General features: G+C 44.1%; 1 protein-coding gene across 4 annotated transcripts in view; it reads left to right on the forward strand.

The window, feature by feature from the left end:
* Positions 1 to 27,898, forward strand: part of VPS13C (vacuolar protein sorting 13 homolog C) — a 5,236,720-nt gene that overhangs the window by 60,436 nt on the left and 5,148,386 nt on the right. For all 4 annotated transcript variants that reach the window (XM_069624493.1, XM_069624490.1, XM_069624491.1 and 1 more), the window contains exon 2: positions 7,897 to 7,940. In XM_069624493.1, the coding sequence (XP_069480594.1) occupies positions 7,897 to 7,940 (44 nt within the window). The remainder of the gene's footprint in view (positions 1 to 7,896; positions 7,941 to 27,898) is intronic.

Genomic DNA, 27,898 nt, shown 5'->3' on the forward strand with positions numbered 1-27,898 from the left:
TCACCGCTGCAGGCCCTGTGCTCGCCTTTGGCAACGCCCACTCCTCTGCCACGCGGCCAGCCACCGTCGGTGGCGTTCCTTTGTTTTGCCGCCGCCACCTACTCAAACGCAGCCAACACTGTTTCTTGGCACCTCTCCTCTTCTCCTCTCAGGATTCAGGGTGTGAGCCCACTGCTCTTCCGTGCCTCCTCTCCTTGAGTCACGCTCAGCTGCTCGCCAGGCTACAATGCTCCTTTGTTTGACCGCGGCAGGCCCAGGTGTCCACAGGCCATGTTCCTTCTGCTCACGGCTGGCCTCAGCTTTCATTTCTTTTGGGGCCTCACACACGCCCAACGCCGGTTTGCAGGTGGCAAAACAGGCTTCTAGCAGCCCACACACTCAAGTATTCTCGGCCCAGACCAACCCTCATCTCCAAATGTGGCGACCCGCCCCATAACTCCTAGGGCGGGTCGTACCGAATAAAGGGAGCACCCAGTGACAATAGTGGAGCTGCGGGCGGACCGCAGGGGGCACCCTGCAGGTTCCGGCTCGCCAGACTCTAACACCGTGGCTGGGAGCACCCAGCTGACAGCAGCCTCGGCTATGGGAGCTCCCAGGCCAGGGCTGCAACAAATGCTGTGGTCACACGCCAACAGACACACAAAGACCACACAGACTCAGAGTTGCCACTTCCTGGGGCTCTGCTGCAGTGCCGGTCACTTGCCAGCAGAGCCCCTTTTATTAAGAAGTCATGACAAGGTCATGACTCACTTCCTTAAAGGGGCAATGGGCTCACACTTAAATGGGCCATACACAACAGTGGATGATGTTTAATTTTTAACTCGGCAGTGGCCATAAAATTACACATACTGTGGAAATAAAATGCATTCAGGTTGTTATGTTGGTTCAAGAAGATTAGCCAGTCGGAAGTGGTCCCACCCAATGATAAGCAAGGAAGTGAAGATGGTGGTGGACAGGATGATGCCAACCCAGCAAACTCAACGAGGCAGTGCCCAGAGAGTTCGAGGGAGGCACAGAGGTAGCTGACAAGGGTGGCTAGGAGATTACTAATCTGGCTACAAGATTATGCGATGGAAGAATAGAAGAAACCGGGCCAAGTGATGAGAGGGACTGTTGTGTTACAGTTAACAAGGGATGTGGTGACCACAGCACATCACCAGTGTGGTGCGTGCGTGCGTGGTCACGTTACGGGGAGAATAGAGGCAAACTCAACTGGTGTGGTCTCAGTTATTGTATGGAGGCTCACTCCCCCTGAAGCCTCTCAACAAATAAACTAATAAGCTGTTCAATGCTGTCAATGTCATCTACCAGACCAGCTAATTTGCAGTGTTCTTCCATTGTCATTTATCTCCTGGTAGTTGCTCAGTCAGTCGTGGTTTTTAAGCTTGCATCACTGCTTTCTAACACATGTAGTTCTACATTTTAAACGGACAGCAACAGTAAAAGTACATCACACAAACTTAAAATGACATGAGCTAAAAGCCAGGTTCCACAAAGCCTCAGGGCGTGCTTTATAAATTGAAATAAATAAATAAAAATAAAACTAGTCGAAGAAATGGAGAGCCACAGAGGAACCCAAGCCTGGGTCTGTGTCCAGAATGCATTTCCCAGAGAAACACTGCCACACCAAACCAGGTGTGCAATTGTTCCAGGGAACCGGGTGGAGGGTGCAGAGGACCGGCCCAGCCCAGCCCCATGTCAGGGTGTGAAAGGAAGACTTGCACGACTGGGTGAGGGAGAAATAGCCCAAAACCTGGGTGAGCGTGAAGGACATGCAAGCTGGGGTGAGGGAGATACTTCCAAGCCGGGGAGAAAGAGAAAGTACGCCAAGCAGGAGTGGAAAACCAGATAGCCCAAGAGAGGGTGAGGGATGAAACCACACAGGAGGAAAGATATTGTAAGCTAAGCAGGGTTGGCAGTCCCAATAGTCTACAGTGGAGTACCACAAAGCCTGAGCAGGAGAATAGAAGATGCGTCTGCATTTCTTTTTTTCTTACAGAAACATTTATTATAATTTTTTTTTTAAACTATGAACAATAAACAATACAGGACAGACACAAAGTAAAATGCCACCATCCCCTCCCAATTAAGACTGCAAATCAAAGTTCCCCAAAACTGTACACAATAAATATAAGAATTGCACAACCCATCTACTGATGCTGGGGAGCTCACACATTACATTATTAAATGGTCAATCGGCATCGGCCCATTTGTTCCAGATCCGCCTAAACTTCTCTGGACAGCCCCTAGCATTGTATGGCAATGGAGGTGCAGTTGCTCAAATGTCCATAACCAACACCCATTAGACACTGTAGGGGCTTCCTTTACCCCCATACCTCCTGAATTGTTAACTGTACAACCAGGTAAGTGGCATAGGAGTATCATGGATAAAGAGACATGTTTTTACATGGTATTTTGAACTGTATAACAGCAAAAACACCAGACATTTTCGTGCAGGTCAGAAATCAGCGAAGACTTCATAGGACAGAGGCGAATGCCTTTTCCAGACGAGTGCTGGGAGATTTTGTTATTCCTTTTTCTTAATGGTAGACCAATTTAGAGTAGACTAAGGCTGTGACATAGGACTGATTTTTTTTTTATTGTAAAGACCTCCTGACAAGCACTTTATTTTCTTTTGAAAAAATAACCTCTTTATAATTCGGAAAGATGGGCTTTATTTCCTTTGATAATAAACTGTACGATGCATGACCTCTTGACCGCTTCGCTAGTCTAATGTACCAGAGTGTTACATCAAACTGTTCGGATCAGGTTTTACAGAACCATTCCATGACAGGACAAGGCCTTTTCCTCTCTTGTCGAGACCCGAGGGGGGGCGGGGGTTCTCATTTGTTTGACAACTCGCATATTTTACTATTGTCACTGATCTGTATATAGTCCCCCGCTACATTCAAACTCGCTCTACTTTTGCTTTTACCATCTTCTACTTAAGCCGATCAGGAATGGCCAGATTAGGCATAGTAATTGATACTCCTGGTCCCCCGTCTTGTTCAGTCCTTGTGTCACTCCGCCTTCTAGAATATGAATATATTATGCACTTTTCCCCCATTCCGTTACTTGATATATGATATGGCATTTATAACGTGCCTATACACAAGTGTTTCAAGGCACGACGAGGCAAGGCAGGGGGAACAGAGGGAGGACAGAGACAACGATCTTACTAGGCCAGGTGACATTGAGATCGCGCAGGGGAGGGGGAAGGGGTAAAGTGTGGGTGAATGGGGCAGTGCATTGCATAGGATAACAGTAGGTAAATAAGACGATAAATAAGTGCGGCCAGCTGGTGGCAAGTGCAGGTGAAAGTGCAGACAGCCGGTGTCAAGTGCTGGTAGGGGGCTGTAGGGATACAGAAACGGTCCCCGAGTGCAAGGGTTTCCAGGGATGCATTGCAGGTGTGCAACTAGTGGGGAGGGGACCTGGGCACGAGAACAGAGGGTAGCCAGGTAGCCAGTGCAGCTTCAGGTACAGCCAGGATATCAGCAGGGGAGGGGAGGGAAAGCAGAAACAAAGAGTACGGTCTTGAGGTGCTTCCGGAACCAGAGATGGTTCTCCTCACATTTCAGAGAGGCAGGGAGGCCGTTCCAGAAGGAGGCCCCAGCAGAAGAGAGAACTACCACCAACTCGCTGCTTGGAGAAGCGACTAACCCACATGAAAAGGAAGACTTTATTGAAGACCACACAGACACCGACCTGGAAAATCCTCCTGTGCCCTCACCAGACATTTCGGACCCCATTTCCAAATCACCTATAGATGACAATGTTCTGCACAGTGATATGAGGACACAGATTTTGTGGATAACTTCCTCAATGAGAAAAAACAAGTTGGCCAGTACATTACTTTAATCTGTAAAGAGATGGCTAGGCTCCTCCCTGACCACTCCCAATGCGTAAAAAGACCATAAAACGCTCAAGACATTAAACCAGATTACAAACTGACCATTTCATCAAAGAGGAACACGGTCAAACTGACCAGAGTTTTTGTGGCCAAAGCTACTAAAGGTCTATCGCACATACAACGTACTCCTCTGGTGCAGGCTACTCCTCATGGGTTGATCACCCCAAGGACCATTGTCTACCACCCATTCTGAGTTTCCAAGACAGTTTAGAGGAAGACGAGACAAAATGACCAGTGCATGACCGAAGTCCAGCAAACACGTATGTCAAACCACAAAAATTCAGAATGATAACGCTACAGTAAGTCATCCCGCTGCTCAAAAGGGGAGACTTTATGGCAACACTGGCTATAAAAGATGCATACTTTCATATTTCAATGCTGCCAGCACATCCGAAAATATCAAAGGTTCTTAGTGCGTCAATGGCATTACCAATTCCAGGTTCTCCCCTTTGGGATCGCATCAGCCCCTCGTGTATTCACAAAAGTACTGGCGGTGGTGGGGGCAGGCATCTATGCAGAGAGTATTCCAGTGTACTCTTAACTGGACAACTTGCTAATAACAGGGGAGACACCAGAAGTCTCAACAAAATATGCAGAAAACAATAAATCTTCTTCACAAGTTGGGCCTTTCTATCAATGAAAAGAAGTCCCTCTTAATCCCCAGCCAACAAAAACAATTCTTAGGAACGGTAATTTGTACCAAAGGCACATTAGTCTTTCCCGCCAACGAGAGGGCCAAAAACCTAATAAAATGGATTCCTTGTTATACAGCTGATCAGCAGATAAGTCAGGAAAGTAACAAGCATACTCTGTATAATGACATTATGCATCTTCATCATGCCACATGCAAGATTACATATGTGTCTAGTGCGAGAGTGGTTAGCAAAACAATGGTCGCAGGAAGAATGCAATTGGGACGATCTAGTGGAGGTTTCACAAACACTGGTGTTGGCGCTACAGTGATGGAAAAAAGGGCACATGTTAAAGGGGAAACCTTTGTGAACCCACCAACACACCTCACAGTCACAACACACACATCACTCTCTGGTTGTGGAGCCCATTGTCCCCACCAAGCGGTGAAGGGAATGTGAACACAAACACTTTCCAGGACAGGAAACAAATCAATCTGGAATTGCTAACAGTTTACAAAGCATTACAAGTTTTGCAACATTGTTTATTAGGGAAGAATGTGCTGTTTTATTAACAGACAGCACAACAGCAATGTTTTACATCAAAAAACGGGGCAGGACTCACTCCCTCAGTCTATCCTCGCTAGCACAGAAAATCTGGAAATGGAGCCTCACAGCTATACACCTCTGACCTCAACATGTTCCAGCGAAATACACCTGCCTAGCAGACACACTAAGCTGAGACACAAATCAACCCTTGAAGAGGAGGCGGGAGTTGCATTTGGACATTTTAAACTACATTTTTACCTGCTGGGGCAACAAGACACAGATCTATTTGCCACAAACGAAAGCGTGAAATACTCTCGTTCTACCTCCAGTTTACCACAGAAGGAAAACTGCAACACATTTTGGAATAGTTGGTCAGGGGTATTTGCATACACTTTTCCTCTAACCGCTCTCTTCAATAGAGTAGTGCACAATAAGCACCAGGAGCACCTAACAAGGATTCTAATGGCTCCAATGAGGGCTTGTCAGACATGGTATTCCCACATCCTCAAATTGTCAGTTTACCCACCAATTAAGCTAATCTGTCATTGGAACATGTCACAGAATCTGGGGTTAATCCTACATCCTCAACCAATTTAGCAGCTTGGCTCCTTGGCTAAGTCAGTTTGTACACCTTAATTTGCTGTCGGATGCTTGGAAATTCTAAAGGAAGCCTGCAAGCCCAACACCGACTCTGCTACTTTAACAAATGGAAATGATTTGTAGTGCAGTGTATAAAGTGAAATGTCAGCCCAATTGACTGCTCACCATCACATATAGTGCACTACCTGTGGCACTTATTAGATTCAGGACTTGTTTTTAATTCATTGAAAGTCCATCTAGCAGCAATATCTGATTATACAACATCGCAGAGTAAAGTTTCACGGTGGAGAGTTCCAGTTGTTCAAGACTTCATGGAAAGGAGTAAAACGGCTTTACCCTCAAGTTCCAGACCCATCCACAGGATGGGATTTAAATATTGACCCAAGCAAACTCCTGGGCTCTCCTTTTTAGCACTGCATAAAGCAAGCCTCAAAGATCTCACTTACAAGGTTGCTTGCCTTATAGCCAGTACATCTATTTGAAGAGTAAGAGAGCTTCAGGCGCTGTCTGTGACAATCCTTTTTTCGCAGTACATAAGAACAAGGTGATCTTAAGAGCGCACCCACACGTCTCACTTAAATACATTTTGAAGTTCCATGTCAACCAATCCATTGAACTGTCAGCTTTCTTTGAAAATCCACTAAACTCTGAGGAAGGGGCACTCAACGCATTGGATGTTGGAAGGGCAGTCATGCACTACGTCAACAAAACTAAAACACTCCGAAAAACAGACCAGTTAATTTGTTTCTTTAGCGGCTGGGAGAGCAGGCAATCCTGTTTTAAAGGATACTGTTTCTAGATGGATAGCATGATGCATACAGCTGTGTTGCTTGTTGTCAAAGAAAACACTGTTTACACCTTAAGCACACTCCTATCTGCATAAGCAAAGCATGTGAATCTAAACAGATGCACAGATGCAAGCATAAGAGACGATTACAGTTATGTAATGGTTGGTATATATATATATATATATTTTGGATGTTAGACCTATTGTTGCGCAATTCCCCACTATTTCTTCAACTATATCTCATTAATGGAGGGCTTTTGGAAAATTGGGCCATTTTTATTTCATAGCTGATTTTATTCTGTAGTATGATGTGTTATATTTTATATTCCCATCCATCAAGAGGAAGGGCCTCATTCTGAGTGCGGTGTTAAGGGGTTAACGGCGACGGTAAGGATGCCGGTGCCGTTAATCCCTTACCGCTGCATTTTAGTGGGAGCCGCTAAAGGACCACGGAGCTAATAACGAACCCGTTATTAGCTCCCTCCCCATTCCCATTGGGCCCTATGGGGGTTCGAATGGGGATGGCTTCTCTGAATGGGGAAATACCGAGTCCTCCAAGGTTGGAATGACTAGGTAAGTCCCCATTCAGGGAACCCGGACTAGAGTTTGGAGGCAGCCATGCTGCAAATAGCGGCATGGCTACCTCCAAACTCGTAATGAGGTCCTAAATCTTAAAGTGTAAGGAATCCCCATTTTATTATCTTGTTGCATGCATTTATTCTAAGGCCTTTTCGTATTCCTTCTATTTATGGATCGTTCATGCGGAGTATATCTGGGTTTTGCCAACATTAAAGTTTCAGTGGTAGCAGTGTTTTCAGCTAAATTATATCTGCAATTTTGCCCCATGCCCAACGTGTGCTAGCAAGTGTTTAATTCCCTAGGGGGTGTTTTGCCAGTCTCTATCAATGTTTTACTTCTAGGGGGTTTCTCTGCTTTGTCCAATCTTGATATGCGGTAGTGCTTCATAATTGTAGAACACGAATTTCGCTGGGAGCACGGGTCAATTGAAGATGTTTTTCAGTTCTTTGTCTTTGCTGAATATGGTTTCTAGGTCCTTAATTATGTTCAGTTGTGTTAACGCTAGGTGACCGGCTAGAGATGCACGTTCTGTAATTCTGATTTCTCTGTAGTGTAGCAGGTAATCTTTGAATGTTAAATGAACAATACAACTCCCTGTTCTAGAAATAAACCACTTCAGCAAAATTTACATTTCCCACAGGTCTGGGCATCTGTGACTAGGTTGAGCTGCAGATTAGCTGCTATATACGTTGACCATATATAATCTTTGTAGAACATTCTTTATGTAACATTCATATTGGTCCAAATTAACAAAATGTCTTACTGGGCTATTATGTTTAATGCGTGTAAATGTATGCCAATTTCTGCCTCTACTCATTCATTGGTTCTTTGATTTTCAGGGAATGTGGCCCTTGATAATTTGCAGATCAGAGAAAATGCATTGGTGAGTATACACATCACAAATTAAAATCTTCCCGTAGTCTCTTTGCTCCTAAAGTGTGAAGTATGTTTATTCCATTGCCAAGCTCTCGTTTTACATGTACACAATCGGACATCAATAATTGTACATAAATCTGTTTTTATATCCGTAAAAGGTCGTCACAATTGTATTGAAGAAACAGACTATTTATCTGCAATCTCTCTTTGCTCACCACAGCAGCCAGAGTTCACAAATGGGCACAGGTCCCGTTTTGGGCAGAGGGTCTGGGGAAGAGGAGGGTAAGGGTTTGTAGCTTAGAACCTGGAAGGGTGAATGTGAATCCTGGACTCTGACTGCTTTAATCCTGTGTGTTTGAGTTTTTATTCAACTGTTTTTAACTCGCTTCTTTATACCTCAGTGACTGTTGTGGCAGAAGGTCCTGGGGTGAGTTTGATGTAGCTTTATTTGGAGTAGAGCTGTACGTGCACGGATTAACAGTGGAGAATTTTTGCTCTGTGAGAAAGATGTTTGCAGTGGCTATCAAATGGGCACTGTTGAGGATTCCTCATACCAGCTGCCTTATTGGACATGGAAGGCCTCCAGTGCTAACCACTGGCAGTGCCTGGAAATCCAGTCAAGCGCGTATGTAGATTTCAGCAGGCCAAGCCAAAGCCCATGCATCGAACGGATCCTCCTCAAATCTCTTGCTTTTGTCATGGCCAGAGAGAACTGTTTTTTTTATTTTTAAATGTATGGGCATTAGGAGCACAGAAGGCTATGAAGGCATACATATGACATGGGGCCTTGCTGACCTGACCAGAAAGAGCAACAGCATAGTTCTGTTGCTTGCACACATGCCCAGTGGGATTGCCCTTTCCAGTGACTGTTCACCTTATGTTGGACTATTGGGTAGCTTTGCAAGTTGTGATTGTTGCTGAGATTTTTATAGCGATGCAATGGAGCTGTTCTAATCCTCATGGGGCTCACTGAGTCACTTACTACTTTTTCTGAAGAAGTGAATCATGCTTATTTTTGCAAATCTGTTTCTTTTGCTATTTTTTTTTTATATATGATCAGCTTGATTTATCATGCGAGTTGATTTTAATTAAGTGAATCCTAGTTTAGCACACTGAAGATGGAACTGTCTACTGTTTCAATTTGTAAATGTGGCACCAGGAAACTAGGGTTCAAAACTCAGCGTTCTTCACTGTGATCCTCTTTTCCAATCCTCCCACCCCCCGTAACTACCACCAAAACTGGGATCACCCTGCTGTGAATCCCTTCATTTTGTTCAATAGCGAAGTCTAACTCCTACATTGTTTGACTTTAGTATTACTCCATATATAATTATAATGACCATTTCTATAGCGAACACTGTTATTTGAATTGTCTCTGCTCACTGGTGACAGCAACACTTTGAGTCATGGTTATCTGCAGAAAGTTCAATGATATATTGCGGGTAAGGAGGCGAAGGCAATTGCAAAGAATGGGGTCTTTGGCTTTGAGAATAGGAGAACAGTTCATACAGACAGTGGAAGCGCGTTTTGTAAATTCTTTGTGAATATTAAAAAATCAAATTCTTTTTTTAACTTAAGGTTCAAATTTCTGCTCTAAGACTTATCTCGACTCATGATAATGGAATTCTTAGGTGTGACCTTACATGTGGCAAACTTGCATTTTAACGCATCTGCTATTTTTAAGTAGCTTTTTTCTGAAACCAATTTATTAAGGGTGATGAGCTTTGATATCTGTTCCTTCTTGCCTCGGATTAAGAAGTCTCCAAAGAGAGACACACTGTTGCCTTGTAAGCAACTCTGAAGTGCCTCGTGACAGCTGTAGAAATAGGAACTTCATAATTCAATGCAGAGGTACTAATATGACCAGTAGGTCAGTGTGTTTTGAAAGTTTGCAATCAAGTAATGCATTATTAGGGTCTGATTTGTCATGGTTTATCCCTACCATTACAGTATACTTCCAAAAACCGAAAGTTTTCACATTTTCTATATTGGAGTTCTCAATTCTAGAATAGTCTTCATACTGGAACAGTGCTTGATTTCATATTGTGTTTGGACTTTCTGTATTCAGGAGACATGGCTCCTGTTTTCTCCTCAATAGTTATTTTTTAAAAAAGTGACAGAACGGAAATGGGGCACCAGTTTGTCGGCCTGTTAATTTGAATAAGCACTACATTGCCATTGACTGTAGAGCATGTTCAACCCTAAGTTCAGTCCTGCTGATGCTTCAGAGGTGCTACCGTTTTTTAACAAGAATGCTAGCTGTTACACTTAATAGTCCAACAGTTTAGGTTCGATTAGTACAACATTTTATTAATTACCTTTTTAAAGATTGGTTTGGGAACACTGGGAATTTCAGTTGTATTGTTTTACGGGATTTGAAGGGTGTTTGCTTTTGATGATATGCTCCATAGATCTCTTTTGGGCCTGTCCTTTAGAAAATTATCTTGATTCAATGAACAAGGGATCACATGGGCAGATATTTTAGCAAGTTGGCACCTAACCATGTTTAATGGATGTTTATTTGGATCAATTCCTGGAATTCCAACGTGGACAAATGGCTAGTCAAGATCTTGGTTAGATTGGTTTTGGTTACAACCTTTTTATATTTTTTCGTTTTTTAAATTTGATTTTCAAAAGTAGTTAATTCCATTTTGAGTAACAACCTGGTTAGCAAGGAAACATCACATTTAACAGATATTTTTCCCCGGTTTATGCTGTTTTCTCCAGCTGAACAAGCAAAACTCACTGCCCCTCCTCACCGACCCATCTAGCATCCCAGTTTAAAACTAGGACGGAATCATAACAAATCCAGTTCACAACTTTACCCCATGGTAAATACAATGCCTCTGTGCTGCCCGGTAACCTCTGTTGTGAATTTGCAAGCATATTTCTGCTAGGATGAAGGATGTCAAACCAATATATTGGTGTCAATTTTAGGAGACAGAAACGTCACCAGTTCCCATTAGCGGTTGAGGCTTCCTCTTCTGCCTGTTAGGCTAGCCGTTAATTCTTCCTGCGCCAATATTGACCGTAACTTGTATATGCAGTGTCTCAAGGTCCTTCCATTTTGCGGCAATTACTATTTTTGCCACTAGAAGCAGCAGAGTTCTCACTGCATCCTTGTTGGTTGTCAGCAGTCAAACTCCCTCTGCTCGTAATCCCAACAGCACCGATCCTAGTCAAGGGCTACATGTGTCCAAGCACCTGTGAAGTATATTTTTACGTCCTCCCTACAAAACGGTGCACGTTTATGACATGTCCACCATATGTGTATGTAGGTCCTTTCTTCCCTTCACTTCCGCCAACATTGCCCTTGCATCTCTGGGGTCATCTTTTTAACCTGCATCAGGGTTAAATACCAATGTGCAACTACTTTATATGCTGCCTGCTTCGGTTGAGGAGCTGTGGGAACACTTGGTCCTCAACCACACACCCTCCAGTTCTTTCTCAGTGATTGTCCTGCCAATTTCCTTTTCTCATTTTCTCATGTAAGCCCACTAGGACCCTCGTTTGGTATTATGACGGATATCAGCTCCCTCGTACTGCCCTCTCCAACAACCAATATTTCTTCTTTAAGATTATTTATTGAATTTTAACATATAACACAGGTCAACCCCTCACCCCTTCACCCCCTTCCCCGGATTCATTGTGTGAGAGTCTGAATGTATAGCCTTAATACACTTGTTTATGTTATGCCTGGAATACAGTCTTTGTGGGCACATGGGCTCTCTATAGTAGTTATGTAAAAAGGATAGTATTGTGCCCCATTCCGTGCTGAAACAGGCTTGTTCCAAAGAAGGGAGTAGGTCATCCACTCAAATGAAACAATGTTCCATATCTTTATTACCTAGTCCTACCTCACCTGGTGGAACCGGCTGCTTCCACCTGTGGGCAATCACTAGTAAAGCCGCCAGAGATGTGATCATATAGGCCTTCCTTTGGTGTTGGGCCATAACTTTCTGCTCTGGATCTTTAAGACTCAGAATACTTTGTTCCATATCCTTGGTCCTCCGCAGTCTACAGATTTCCTGTAATCTGCTATTCAAATTTGTCCAGACGGGTGTAATTTTGGGGCAGGCCCACCAGATATGCACCCAGTCTCCTGTTCCCCAAGCATCCTCCAACAGAGGGGGGATAACTTGGGGTAAAATCTATGCAATTTAATCAGAGTATAGTGCCGCATCACCATCACTTTCAGCCACATATCCCTGATTGGGATTGCCCTGGTTAGTTTGGGGATGTCTGTCAGAGCCGCCCCTGTTGATCTAATGGAATCCAGTACTGTTTCCCACTGTCATGTACGGCCATGTCGGGATCTCGGGGTCATCAGATAACTGTTGTTTTCTATCCCCTGGGTCAGTAGTGATATATTTTTCAATCGGTATCTTTGGTTCCTGTATCCCAAAGTCAGTTTAACATTGATCAAACAGCTTTATATACTGGCCACTGACCATTTCCGTAATCTAGACGCCTGACTGGGGTTCTGGAGCAGCAGGGTGAAAGGTGATTGGAAAGAGGTAATCCCTTTTTGTTTAACCTGCTTGTCCCAAAGTACCTCCACCAAGGCTGTGATTGCAGTTTTGTGCATATTCTCCAGTCGGTCTACATGCATTAGCCAGAGGACTTAATCTAGCGGCTTCCCCGCTACCACCCTATCCATTCTGCACCATGTTTATTCCTGCTGCACCTACCCACTCTCTAATTACTCGAAGTTGGGCCACCAAGTAGTATGTATGGAAATTAGAGGGGGTCAGACCCATCAGTACCCTTGTAGAGACCCTGCGTTTGTTTTCTCCAGATCAATTTCAGTAATCATTTCTGGAGGCATGTAAAGAACGACTGTGGAAGCTCAACCGACATTGTCTGGGAAAAAATAGCCTCATTTTTATATAAAAAAACATATTTTTTTTAGGTAGATCATCTTTATGGTGTCAACCCTGCCCAGCCGTGAGACCGTCAAAGGGCACCATTTGCTCAATAGTTGCTTCACCTTCTCCAGGATGGCAGTATAGTTTGCTGCGTCGAGCAACGGTATAGATGTGGTAATCTGGATGCCCAGATACGTTAGTTAGTCATCTACCATGGTGAAATGGGTGCTATGCTGTAGAGCAGTTACTTGGGATGCACTTAAGGACATGTTTAGCATTTCTGATTACTTGGTATTCATTTTTAGGCCCGCCACCGTCCCAAACAATTCTAGCTCTTGGGATATCCCTGGTATGACCGTGTCTGGATCTGTTACTGTAAGAATCAAGTCGTCCGCAAAGAAATTTAGTCAGCAAGGGCTCTAAGTAAATTGCATAAAGCAACTGGGATAATGGGCAGCCTGGTTTCGTCCATCTTCTGATATTTATTGGTTGGAACCAAGATCCATTCACCTATAACCTTATCGTTGGATTAACATAATTAACCTGTATTATTCGACTAAATCCTCACCCAAAACCCATGCATTCCATTGTTAGAAAGAAATGACCATTCCACTCGATGAAACGCTTTCTCAGCATCTAAGTGCTAATAGAGTGGCCGGGAGTTGTTTCTTTGAAACCTTTTCTACCAGGTGGCAGACTCTCCTGATGCTATTAAAGGTGTTTGTGGGTTTGTATGTGGCGTTGATCTTGGGGATGTAACTCCTTGTGAATGGCGGGGTCTGGCATCATGAATTTTGCAGAAAATGCTCATCATTGCACAGTCTGTGCGGAACTGGTCATGCATATTTTTTGTTTTGTTTGTTTTTTAGAAGTGTGTTTTTTCTTTTCATTGAGTTCTTTTTTGCAAAACTCTATACATGTTAATTTCACAAATTAATTGCACACCAAATGTTCATTTATCTCCGATTTTAAATTCTCACATGAATATCATATTTGTATGCTTACTCTGATTATTTGCAGTGTTACCGTGGTGGCCATTTTTGCTCCTAAACACAAAATGCAAATGATCAGAGTAAGCATACAAATATACAATTAATTTGTGAAATTAACATGTATCGTGTTTTTCCTTTGTGGCAAACAATATCTGTTCATCTTTTCATCTTTTCCGATGGAATATGAAAGCAAGACTGAGAATGGACATCCTGGGCGAAGCCGGGTACATAAGCTATATATTTTTTTATTTTTTATAAATCCTGATTGATCAGGCTTGATCAGATCTGGGAGCATGGAATCCAGGCTGTTCGCTAGTACCTTGGTGTGTATTTTGGTGCTGCGATCAGTCGGTACGACCCGCACTGTGTAGCATTTTTGTTTTGGCCTTGGGAATAGCACCATTTTTGTCTCCTCCACTGTAGATTATATTTTGCCTAGTGTCCCTAATAGGTTGAACAGGGCTGTTAATTTAGGTATTAACGTCGCCCCTTAAAGTATTGTAAAAGACTGCAGAATAACCATCAGGGCTCGGCGCCTTGTTGCGCAGAAGTGCCCTGATAGCCTGTGCCACCTCTTCCTCATATGTGCGCTTCTAAGCCTTCCCCGGTTTGTGGTGTAATTTTGTGGAGGGGTAAAGATTGTAGGTAGTATTTTGTTTTCCCTGGTCCGGGGAGTCGGAAGACTATAGGGTGGAGTAGAAATCAACAAAACTGCCTTCTGTCTGGTCTGGATGTAAGTAAGTCTCCTTGCTGAGTTTTGATCTGAGTTAGTCGGATCTGCCCTTTTCCCCCTAAGGTATCTGGCCAGGAGGCTATCCGCTTTATTTGCTTTAACATAATATATTTGTGTAGCGTTTAGGAGGCCTGTTCTTGCTCTCCTTGTGTATAGTACATCTTATTGGCCTCTCACACTTCTGTATTCCTGTTTAGGTTTACCACTCTAGTCTCGTACCGTGCATATCAAGATATCCTTTTAGCTTGGCTTGTAGCTCCTCCGTTATCCTCAGCCGTGTGTTCCTTGTAGCTGTAACTGAGAAAAGGTGCCCTCTAGTAACATACTTGAAAGCATCCCATACCATCACCCCCTCTATATCCGGGGTACTGTTTATGGTGAAGTACTCTTTCTCCAGTTAAGAATTTGTCTTTTAATATCTCTGATGGGAATGGCTACCTCCGCAGGCTGTTGGGACGACCCTGCCGGCATATTGCAACTACCAGAGGGTTGTGGTCTGAGAGGAGGATGGACCCTATATCTATTTGTGTGATCCTGCCCATAATTGCAGCAGATGCCCATACTTAATCGATTCTCCAAAGTGCGGTGGACATGCAAATAGTATGTGTGCTCTTCCAAAGTGCCTTTTAGCGTCCTATAGACATCTTTTATTGTTGGATGATCTATTTTAAGTTTCAAAGCTTTAGTAGGTGACACTTGTCTATGATAGATCTTTGCGCTACAGGCTTTTAGTGGGTCCCATGCTATATTCAAGTCACCCATTTGTATTATATCCCCAGAAGCAAAGGTCTCCAGAGCGACTAGTGTGGATGTAAGGAAACTATCCTGGCCGTTTTTGGCTATCAATACTATGGTTATAATTTGTGTCCTCGACTTACATTTAAGAAATATACATCTACCTCCCCTATTACCTTTGTGTTACCTTTCACTGCTAAGACCGTTAGATCCTGTATCTGTCTGACTGCAATAAGGGTGCCTCCGGTTTTCCCCTCTGCATTGGATTGATGCATAAAGGGGTACCCCCTTAGTTTTAGCTTAAGCTTGTCCTTAGTCGTGGGTTTCTTGGCGTGCTATTATGTCCAGGCGTTCTTTGATACTGTTTTAATTTATTCCTTTTGATGGGGGTGTTTAATCCCTGCACGTTGTACATTAGAAGCCTAAAGTGCGGTCCCATTGATCCTCTGTTAAGATCTTTCATAGCCAGCCCTAGTGTATGATGTTGCGTTAGTAACTGGTTTGGGGGTCCATAGGCCCCACCTCTCTTAAAACATAAGGCGTAAACTCTCACTAATGTGGATCCAGGACTCTCCCCTACCCCGAATTCCCCCCTATGAAGCCCCTTTCTAACTCCCCCCCCACCCCTGACTCACCCCAAAGTTCCTATTGAGCCCCGGCAGTACCATACTCCCGGAATTAGCTTGCCTGCTAAACCCAGAGATGTTGTGAAGGGATGCCACTTCTCCCTACTGAAAACCAAATGACACCATTCCTTTCCTCCCGTGAACCAAACACTCTTGTAGTCCTGTCCGAACCTCAGACCCTCTTAATCTTATGTCCAATTATATGGTCATACTCTGTTACTCCTTGTCAAATCACGAGATGGTGAGTTTTCCCCCCTCCTAGCCAAGTCATCCTCAATGTGAGTAACTCTGGGTAATCGATGTGAAATAATTTGTTATTTGCAGAGAGCCGAACGCCAAGGTATTTACTGCTATCATTTGCCCATTTGACCGAGTATAGTGTTTTGTCGACTTCTAACACACATGGGGGGTGGAAAAGTTCAATATCTGACTCGTCTAAATTAGCTCAAAAGCCTGAGGTTAGCCCATAACTCTCAAGTTCCCCTTGCACAGCTGCCAATGAGGTGTGTGGATTTCGAATGAATAGGATAACATTGCCAGTAAATTATGCAATTTTATATTCAGTGTGCCCAAATGTAATCCCCTGTATGTCTGGGTTGGCTCTGTGTTAGGGAGAATCTCAAAAATGTGCTAATTCCCTTCACCTTAGAGACCCCCAGCAACTTTGCTGGATTTTGAGCACTTGATTATATTACCTGGAAAGAGTGTGAGCCTTTTTTCCCACTCTTTCGTATTTTGATGTATGTTTTACTCTTGTGTTCTTTTGGTTATGGAGTTTTAAGATCACTCCATAGGCATCTTTTCAAGTGTTACAAAGCACCCTCAGTGCAGTGACACAGGGATATCTGTTTAGACTTCCCAAAAGTTTAAATCCCTTCTCTGGGATAAACTACTGTTTCCCAGAGAATGTAAGGTTAAATTGACTTTACTAGTCTTTTTAAATTCCTAGTCCAGCAAACACTCTTCCTATAGGGTGCTGGAGGGGTTACCTAGTATCCCCTGTGTCTAAATACTCATGTAGCAGTCAAATTCTACCCTTTTCTATCGAAATGGCTGATGGCAGTGGTTTTACAACTACCATGATTTTACCCGACTGCGAACAACAGGAGCCCTGTTTTTCAAGATGCTGCCTTAAGCCCCTTTGTTTAAACGGGTCCCGGTCTTCTTTTTTCGCCATTTCTTTTTGGGAAGGTCCTTCTAGTGTTTGTCTCTGCGCGCCAACCTAGGTTTGGTCCATTTGTTTCAATGCCTTTGGCGGGCTTCAGGATTGAAGACCGCCTCTGGAGTCTGAGTGTCTGGGGTGGGCAGGAAGTGAGGGAGGTGGCCGAAACTCCCTGTGCTTAGTCTCCTAGGAGACCCAAATGCACTCTGGTGGGATTGGCTGGATTACCGTCCGGCAAGGACAGCCATCCTGCTGGGTGAGTGCCAGCTAGGCTGGAATGAAAGGGAGAAAACTGTTTAAAAGGCGAGTCTCTTGGACTGGAAAGCACAGTCGACCACTGGAACGAAAGAACCGAAGACGAGCTGGAAGAGGACGGCTGCTGCAACTCCTGGACCGTTGGTTTGCCCGGTGAAGCCCTGCTGGAGGTCCGAATTGCCAAGTTTACCTCAACAGAGAAGCCCCTTCAAGGACGACTTCTTCCTTTGAGTTGGTGGGACCAATCAACTCGTAAGCCACCTGGATACCATTCTCGGAGCTGGTTAGGATTAACAAGGGGGAAGGACACCAGCTTGATGAACAGCTACTCGAACTGAAGTGACTCCATTTTGTCTGCATTTTCCGACAATCCCATGCAGTGCAGGAGTCCCCCAACGCCCTCCTTCGACTGAGGCTCAGGAATCGTGAGATCTTTAGGAACTGCTAGGAACCAGCGTCTTCAGCTGCATCTTTTGCTTCATACTAAGGTACTGTGCCAACCCGATTGCGAGAACGCTTCTCTCACGGTGAAAGTTTGTGGAACTTTCCGAAATTGCAGGCCTAATCAGCTTGTGACCCAACATATATGATTATTTTTCGTACAAACTACTTCTGAGAACTTTGGCAAAGACTTTACCGTTTACTTAAAGAACTGCTCTTTCCTATCCAAGATACTAGTCCATTGATTTTGGCTAGGCCTATTGAGCTGAATCGAGTCCTCTCATGAGTTATAATTATTTGCACTTACTAAGAAAGTATTTGATCTATTCTGCTACTTGTGCCTTTTTACTCCCATTGAAAGTAACTGAAATGCCATTTTGCTCCTATTTCAGGGGAGCCTAATTTGTTCAGAAACTTATTGGTTTGCTATTGATGTGTGTTTGTGTGTAATATGAAGTTGCCTCCTTCCAGTGAATGTTTTCTAAATGATTGTGTGATAAATAACTGTTTTACCAAGAAACCTTGAGAGTACGTGTCTACTCGAACCACTGTGATTGTAAGACCTCTGTGTAACATCTTGTACTGCTCACGTTCCCTCTTGAGATGAGCCTGGTTGCTTACTTAACATCGTTTGGTTTAGATTGACACCAGTATACATATGTTGAGAATATATATGAACAAGAGATGTTTCCTATGTTTTTTAGTAAAATGTCCTGCATGCTGCGCATCCTGGGGTTCTCCCAGGACCCGAGGTGCCGTCTCTCTGGACGACACCACTCGCGGCATTAAGGCACATACTATTAATATGAAGTACATTGCCAGGGTTGCTCCCTAGGCTTCTTTCATCCTACTTAGGTACGTTCAGAATAGTATAGCCTCTTTTGAGGTGTTCATATTACAGCTATCACTTTTATCCAAAAGGGTTCAGTCAATCCTAGTATTTTTTCCATGTCTATGGATGACCGACTACTTAATTCCTTTTTTCTTGATTCTTAGGCGATAACTTTTATCATTACTGCCCCAGGAGGTCCATAAATTAGGTATTGTGGTGATATTTAGGTTTATTGACCAGTTCTTGGACATGAGCCGTGATCACGTGTCTTACACAACTGAGTTGCTTGGCTACGCACCGATACAAAGAAGACATTCTGCTTTCAATCACGTGTCTTATAAAACTAGGTTGCTCTGCAACGCGCCGATGCAACGAAGACAGTCTGCTTTGAGCAGACGTAGAGAGAACTTCTCCGCTTCGTTCTCTACATACGGTGAGTTACAATCCACGCTTGTTTATTTCTATTAGTGATTGGCTACACTTTGGATAGGTCCTTCATATATATTTACTTTACCATTCACAGCACCTGCTCGCCGTACACGGTGGAGCAGCCTGGTCTCTGAAACATAGATTTCGCCATTACTCACCTACATCAGGTAATGGACCCAATTCCCTCCATTTTGTTGTAGGAGATCTTTACTTACCTTTGTACTGATTTGTTTTTTGTTTTATATCTTTTTGACCTGCCTTCTGATCCGGCTCATTACATTGTCGGGTATGTGTTTACCTTCATTTTTTCAACTATTTGGATGATGACTGTTCATATTGATATTTGTATACTTACGTTGTTCGAAATATGGGAATTATTCTATATGGATATTTACCTTGGAATGGTTGGAACAACTATATTTGAATGTTATGTGTTTATTGTTTTAGACTTGCCCTGATGAAGGAATTTGTTGTATTCCGAAATGCATTGGCACACTATAAGTCTACGGATAGAGTGATTTATGGCAATCTCTTCCTCACGAAGAACATCGTTGGTGGCTACTTGTCACTTTTTTCTATATAATAATCTTCTACTTGATAGATAAACCAACATTGAAAAATCACTATATATTTGACTTTTGTATTTTTTCCAAGAATTGGATCAAAGGAACTATACATAGCGAAATTACAACTAGCACAGAACCCAACATGGGATTCCAGAGAGCGGCTGTATGATTGGGTTGTTACCTAATCTTTGTTTTTTGCGATAAATAACTGTTTTACCAAGAAACCTTGAGAGTACGTGTCTACTCGAACCACTGTGATTGTAAGACCTCTGTGTAACATCTTGTACTGCTCACGTTCCCTCTTGAGATAAGCCTGGTTGCTCAGCTCGCTACCACAAAACTGTGTAGTGCAGACTTATACCAAAGGTTGGTTTTGCTTACACCTGTAGTCCTAATTGTATGTGGTGGTCCCAGAGGGTACTCTATGCAATTCTGCCTAACACTCTGATTTTCCTTGCAAACTGTTCCATTACCAATGCAAATGGGAGGGGTGAAGTGGGCAGCCCTGTCTGATCCCTTTCTAACTTCAATGGGGCTGATAATATTCCATTGACTCAGACTCTGGCCTTAGGATCTTTATAGATGGCAGACCGGGTCAGATTACCCCAATCCAGCCCCCTTTGAGCACATCCTTCAGGAAGGTCCAGTTGACCCGGTCAAAGGCCTTCTCAGAGTCCAATGACAGTAACCGAGTGTGATCTTTAGGAAATCTTTGCTTTGTCTATAAAGTGGGTTAATTTACATTGTCAAATGCCTGTCTGCCGTTAAAAACCTGTAGGGTCTGGGTGTATCAATCCTGAAAGCCCTTTCCGGCCTGGTACCAAGATTTTCACAAATATTTTTTCATCCAGGTTTAATAGCGATATGGGGGTTATAGGACCTGCCTTGTTGGGACCTTGCCCAGATGTATGTATCACACTTATGATTGCCTGGTTCATTGTATCTGTGATTTTCCCCAATGTCAGGAAATAGTTAAATAGCACAGCCATCGGTTTTAATAGGTCCCTGCAGAATATTTTATAAAATTGCCCCATCAGTCCACTCAGGGCCCGATGCCTTGTTAATTTGTAGAGATTTTACGGCCCTAACCATTTCTTCAACCCTAATGCTCATGTCCAAGATATCTATCTGTTTTTCCATGATTTTTGTTAATTGAGCCTCCTCATATATGCCAGACACTGCTTCTCGTTCACCCTTTCTTCTGCATATAGATTCTCATAGAACGCGTGGAATGGTCTGCTGTTTTCTCACCATCATGGGGTATCCTCCTAGTTCTTTTATAGCTCTAATTTGTGCTTTTGCTCTTTTGACCTTCAATGCCTGAGCTAATCATCTATTGGTCTTAATAGATGTCTCGTAGACTGCGCTTCAGGTTTTAGACTGCGTTCTGCCCTGTAGTTGCCATGGTGTTTATTAGGCCTCTTCACGCTATCTTTCTCAAAATTCTAGGAGAGGTTCTACCTTTATTCTGTCTTTCTAGATCTTTTAACTCTTGCAGGAGCTTCTCGTTTTCAGTCCTCTTCAGTTTAACTAAATGGGCACCTAGAGAGAAATGTTCCCCTCGCCACTGCTTTAAACCCACCCCAGGTATTGTTAAAGATGTTTTGCTCAGTAAGGCCTTTGTAAAAGATTATTTTCTCTGTTGCTACTTACTCTGATTGTTGGGTCTCTAAGGAAATGTTGCAGGAGGAATCGAGTGCGCTCTATTGTCATTGAGGTGTCCATGTTTAGCCGGGCTATGATCCGTGCATGTGTGTAGATGGTGATCTCTCCCATCTATATGTCTGTTATATCTCCTCTAAGAGTGTGGGCAAAAATATATAGTCTATTCCAGTGTGTGCTCATGTGAATGTAATCTCTTGTATCTCCATTTGTGTCCCTCTATGCGTCAAAAATAGAGGCTCTCTAAAACTCTTGTTTCAGTCTCTTTGGCCTGTACTTGCACCCTATTTGGCTCTGAAAGATCCAGTGCCTTATGCATGATCATATTTAAGTCGCCTCCCAAGATTATATCCCTTTGCGAAACTTCCAATCTTTTGGAATCCAGTTTAACATGAAGTCCACTTGTCCTGTGCTCACGAAATGGAGAGATGCTAATGTGAGCAATCTGTTGCCTAGTTTAGTTAGCTATCAATGTTAAGATATGATATGGCATTTATAACGTGCCTAGACACAAGTGTTTCAAGGGTCGACAATGCAAGGGAGGGGAAACAGAGGGAAGACAGACAGCGATCCTACTAAGCCGGGTGACATTTAGATCTCTCAAGTGCAGGGGAGGAGGGGGAGTGGGAAAAGTACGGGGGGAGAGGGCAGGGGGCAGTGCAGTACATGGGATAACAATAAAATAAAGACAATACGTAATAAATAAAAGTACGGCCAGCAGGAGGCAAGTGCAGGGGTAAGTGCAGACAACAGGTGTCAAGTGCTAGAAGGGGCTGTAGGGATACAGGAACAGTCCCCAAGTGCAAGGGTTGCCAGGGGGGGCAGTGCAGGTGTGCAACTGACAGGAAGGGGACCTGGGCCAGAGATCAGAGGGTAGCCAGGTAACAAGTGCAGTTTCAGAATCGGCCATGAGATGATCAGGGGAGAGGAGGAGAGAAAGCAAAAGCAAAGAGGAAGGTCTTGGAGTGCTTCTGGAACCAGAGATGGTTCTCCTCAAATTTCAGGGAGGCTTTTCCAGAGGGAGACCCAGCCAAAGAAAGAGATCTATCACCAACTCGTTGCTTGGAGAAGCGACTATTCCTGAGGGAGTTGGAGGCAGATGAGCGAAGAGCTCGAGAAGGAAGATATTTAGGAAGAGAGTTGAAGGTATTGAAGCCCCATGCTTTTGGCATCCCGTTTTTCTGTATGTGCTCTGGTGCCTCGGGGAGGAGGCGAGTTCAAGACTCACTCTGTCTGGTCTCCCAAGCGGCATGTGTTCCGGCAGCTGTATCCAATCTGCAGTTTGTGTCCACGCTTCGCGGGGGGAGGCCCACGCCAACTGTTTCGGGTTCTCTTCACTTATCTTAATTACCTTCTTGTGGTGTCGTATGTCTTTCATATCCAGGTGTTTTATGTTTATGACCTTGTGATGGGAGGTTTGGGTGTCTCAGCGTGCCGCTCCCTATTGTCGAGCTAGGGCCCTGTGACGAGACTGGTTTTTGGCACTGCGTTGTATATGGCGCCTATGCGGTGGCTGTTCTCTCCCTTATGGCCTGGCCCTGGATTTTACTTCTCCAAAATGCGTGTCCTGGTGGTATGAGCTCGTCTCGATGTGGGTGCGTCCAAGGTGGGCGGTCCACGACCCCACAGGTGCGCGTATTATTGCTCGATGTGGCACACTTTTTGTCAGCGAGCCATTTACGATGTGTTTCGGGTGTCCAGAGCGAGGGATGCACAGGGTGCACGTTCCGCTTCTTTCAATTCTCTGATGTGTTCCCCTTGGGCTCCATTCGTGGGTAATACAGACTGTACGAAACCAGCGAGGCGGGGTGGGGCAATGGGGCAGACCACTACTGCTCGTAGACACTGTTCATGCAATAGTCACCTCCCGTGTTCAACGTTCCTCCTCACTAAATAGGCATCCCCTGTGTCTGCAGTGTGTACAGTCACCGCTCCGTCTGTGGTGTCATACTGTTTTTTTGTGCGGCACAGGTCTGTGTTCCGTGTTTAGGCCACCTCAGCTGGGGCTTCTGTAGTAGTGAACAACGTCGGCAGTTTTAGATGAACTGGTGCTTTCGGTTCCATATTTGACTTTGCTACCGAGGGTAGAGTGTTTCAGTGGACCAGGGGATTCCGTACCTCTGTCACTAGCACTGTGCTGTCTGTGTGTGTTCCTCCCATTCCAAGTCTGTATGGTCCTCTTGAGTGGGCTGGCAAGCCACAGTGCATGCTCTTCTTTCACTGTTAGGTCGCCTTATTTTCAGCGGCGTTGTTTCGCGAGTTCTTTACTGATTCCGATCGGGTTTTCGCTCAATGTTCTGTGCTGGATGTTCTTCTCTTTGGATGTTATAGTTTTATTCATTCAGGGGCTAAAGGGGGCACCTTTCCCAATTCGAGGGGTCTGGTAGATGGAGGAGCTATATCCTACGTACTCCATCCATGCGCCCCCTGGTGGCCGTCCCTTCATACTTTTTAACTGCTTTGTCTCAGTGGTTTCTCTTTAGGACAGTGTATTTTTCTGCTATAGTGTTGCTTCCTTTCCTTGGGGCGGCCAAATGCATGCCTGACTCACCCACTAACGATCATTTGGCCTCGTATTGAATCTCTTATGTGGTTTGGCACCTTTTGTCAACCAAGTTTTCGCCTTCAGTTTAGTTGCTTTAGCTGGATCCCGTTATAGTTGTTCAGGAAGCTCAATCTTGAGCAGTCTTCATCTAGCTTCCAGGTCATTAATCCGGTGTTGCTGCTTGTCCCACTGAAATTGTCTCTCAACGAGAAACGTCCATCTGTAATGGATCACTTCTTGAGACCGTTTGTCCGTGATGGACTTAAGTCACTGTCTTTTCTGTAGAGTAGCATTCAACATGTCCTGAAATGGTTGAATCTGTGAGCCACAAGTCAATGCGTCACCTCCATCTGGCCTCTCGGAGCATACTGTCTTTGAGCGCAAATGAGTGTAGTTTAAACAAGATGTCTCTTGGCCTGAAAAAGGACCGTGCCTATGGGCTCTGTTCATCTTCAAGGACTCGGGTGACTCCCCAACTGATGTTCTTTTACTTAACTTTACAGCCACCTTTTGATAAGGTGGACTGTAAAAGACTGGTGTAAGTTATCCCAGTGGGGTTTTCCAGATGCTTTACTTGAACTGCTTATCCTTATCTACAGACACGAAGGTACAAATTAGACTGAATAATAAAGGGTGCCTTTCTTCATGCATAGTTACTACAAAAGGATTAAAGCAGGGGTGCGTGTTGTGCTACTATTTGTTTGATCTTTATATGGCTGAGCCATTACTATGCATAATATTGAGAACGTTCCTGATAAATTGACGCAGTTATGTATTCTTGGGTCCCTTATGCCGATTACCTTATGTTCGATAGAACACAAATATGTCTGCAACAAAGTCTAGTCCTGGTTTGGAATTATTCACTAGCTAAAGGTTTACTTGGTAATCCTGCTAAACCTTACATTATGCAATTTTCAAGATCATCCAATATTAAGAGATTGTGTGGTACCTAAAGGGTGGTTCTCTTCTGATCCAGAAAGAATAGCTTATTTAGGGTTTAATATTACTACTGCGTTTACATTTTTTTTTTAAAAAAAATAAAACAAATGTCTATATTGGCTCTCTTAAGCTTTTAAAAGTAAAGATTTTATTTGACAGATTTATTTAAAAAAAAAAGTCTTTCTTTTTTACAAAATGTTTACTATCTGTCAAAATGTTAAATACTTGGGAAGGTTTGGTGTCTTTTTTGACTCTGCATAGGTAACTTCCTCTGAATTTGGTCTGTCAGTCTATATGATAGCTATTTTGTGAAACATAAAGTTTTGTGTTCACATTCTGATAACGGGGAATCCTGTATTGGTCCAATTTAGAGACTTGTATTACACGGACAGCTGTCATTTTTATCATTCATTGTATAACTGAAGGATGAATGATGCAGTTTGGTTTCAAATGCAATGAAATAAGATTGTTCTTATTCTATTTTAAAGAAGAATGCTTTCTGTTTTGGTTGGACTGGAAATTGAGTATCTTGAGGGGAAAACGCACTCTTGAGTAACACTTTTTTCCCAAATTTTGTTGTGTGCAACCATATTTTAAAGTTCCCCTGCAGATTTTATTTGACACAATCTGAAATTTGGTTTTAATTTAATGTTGACTAATACAATCTTGGTTGCACAGCAAGGGTTGTCTTGATCAGAGTGTAGTTTTAGTAAGAAATCCCAATTTATTGAAACTTTGAAACATGTTTTTAAAAAAAATCTTTTTGTGAATTAAAATCTTCATATTTTTGTACTGTCACTGATTGCTTCATTGGCACCCGGGGAAGGGTGCTCAGCCAATAGAATGGCTGGAAGAGTGGGCAAGATAACACTGTATACCACCTGTGCTCTCCAGCCACCCGAGGCACTGCCCCTTGGGTGTTGGCATGTATTTTTTTTTTTTAAAATGTATAGTTTTTTTGAATGTGGGGAGGCAGCAGAGTGCCGCTCCCTGTTAATGCACCACCCTTTCCCTTCCCACTTAACTGCTTGACCGGAGCTTTGTGCACCGTACCTCTGACATGAACTCGGCCTAATTCATGACAGCTTTTTCATATCTAATGCAGCCTGTAGCCATTGAAGCAATGAAAGATGTTCTTCAAGCACTTGTGTATAGGTGCGTTATAAATGCCATATCATATCAAACATACAGCACACTTTAACACAGCAGGTTAGTGTACTACACTTGCTGAACAAATATTCATAGGCGCGATTTCCAGGAAGTGGTGCCCACCACATTAATCACCGGCCCCTCACGACTCTTCCAGAGGCAGGCAATCGTAATCTTTGCTGCCGTGAGGAGTTGGGTGACTAGATCGGCTTTTTAGCCAGTCGATGGGAATACCCTGTCCCCTGTGTCTCCCAACAGTACTATCCCAGGGAATTGTCAGCCCCGTGATGTGCCGAATCTGCGCCAATACCTCCTTCCAGAATTGGGCTGATTTCGACAGGACCACAGGAGGTGGAAGAGCATCCCCGTAGCCTTGCATCCCTCCAACACTGGCGGCAGCTCTGGGTTGCTTTTGTGCAGAGTTTCAGGCATGACATGCCACCTGTAGCACACTTCACCACCCCTTCCTTGTTCTTGACAAATTTAGAGCTTTTGAATGTGCGGGCCCAGACCAGATTCCTCTCCTCCACACCCACCTCCCTTCCCATTTCCCGTTCTCGTTTGAGCATATTGTTTTCTTTTCTGGTTGGGTCCACACTCTATAGGAGCTTATATAAGGCTAACATTTTTCTCCTAGGTGTAACTGCCGATGGGGTGCTTTCCAACGCGTTAAGCTCCCTCCCACCATGTGTTTTTGTTCTGTGCTGTGACATCCAGTGTCTCTGAGTTGGGCGTACCTGAACCTTTCTTCTTTCGTGAGTTGACATTTTACTTTGCATTCTTAAAAGGAGAGGGGGGACCCCATTGTTGACGTCCTTCACCTGCATCAGACCTCCCTCCCACCTGTGGAACCCTGTTGAGCTGATCCTCAGGGAGAATTCAGAATTATCCCAGACTGGGGTGAGGGGCACAGGGCACTGCTGACTCCCCATCGGCGAACCACCTTCCTCCAGCAATGAACTGTGTGTTTAGTGCCCACCAAAGGGCCAGCCTCCGGGTGCGGCCTACTGGCCCTAGGTGGGGCAGGGCTGAAAGAGGAGCAGAGCTCCATGCCTCCTATTTGCTTCCAGCGGGGTGGGTTGTCAGTCTCTTGCCATGTAAAGGCGTGAGACAATTGCACTGACAGGCAATAACTCGAAGTCTGAAACTCCATGGCTCATTTTAAGTGCAGTGATCTTTCCCAGCCATTGCAACTCATGTTTGTGCCATTGGTTTAGATCGCTCTTTAAGTCTCTGAACAATTGTGGAAGTTAGCTTTGACGCACCTTGCTGATAGTGTTCGGAATCCAGACCCCTAAATAGGTGATATGAGACTTGTTCGCTGGGATCTGCCCACTGTTTGCCAGTGATTCCCTTATCCAGCGAGAGATGTTGACCACCAAAGCATTGGAATTTGTATAGTTTACCCAGATACCTGACACTGCTCAAATTCTGAAATGTTGTGCTGCTAGAGACTAGTCCTGCTGCTTAAGGGAGAGGAGGACGTTGTCCGCGTATAAGGAGACCTTATAATCAGAGCCTCCTGCTTGCATGCCTTGTATCCGCGAAGATCAGGGGTGACAAGGGGCACCCTTGACGGATGCCCCGCAAAATATCCACCTTCGGGGACCGTGCCCCGTTGATTCTTGGATGTATTGGACTGCTGGTAGCTAGCCAAACCCCACTTCGTGTACTTCGGGCCAAACCCGTAAAGGGCCAACGTCGTTTTCATAGGTTAAACGCCTTGTGGGCCTTCAGTGAGACTTCCGACCAGCTCCTTTCCCTTCCTTGAATCGAATTCAACTAGATTATGCACCTGATGTTGTCTTGGGCGGTGCGGCCTGGGACGAAACCACTTTGATCCGGGTGCACTTAGTCGGCATGACCCTAGCAAGCCTGCTGGACAATATTTTGGAGAATTATTTTTGCATCGTTGTTCATTAGCGTTATGGGCCTGTACGAGCAGCACTACTCCGGGTCTTTCCCGGGCTTTGGTATAAGTACTGTTTCCTCCATGGAAGGTGTGATGCTCCCAGTGGTTTGGAATGAGTT

The sequence above is a fragment of the Ambystoma mexicanum genome, chromosome 11, assembly GCF_040938575.1.
Source record: "Ambystoma mexicanum isolate Mex_15411 chromosome 11, UKY_AmexF1_1, whole genome shotgun sequence".
Taxonomy (NCBI): Eukaryota; Metazoa; Chordata; class Amphibia; order Caudata; family Ambystomatidae; genus Ambystoma; species Ambystoma mexicanum.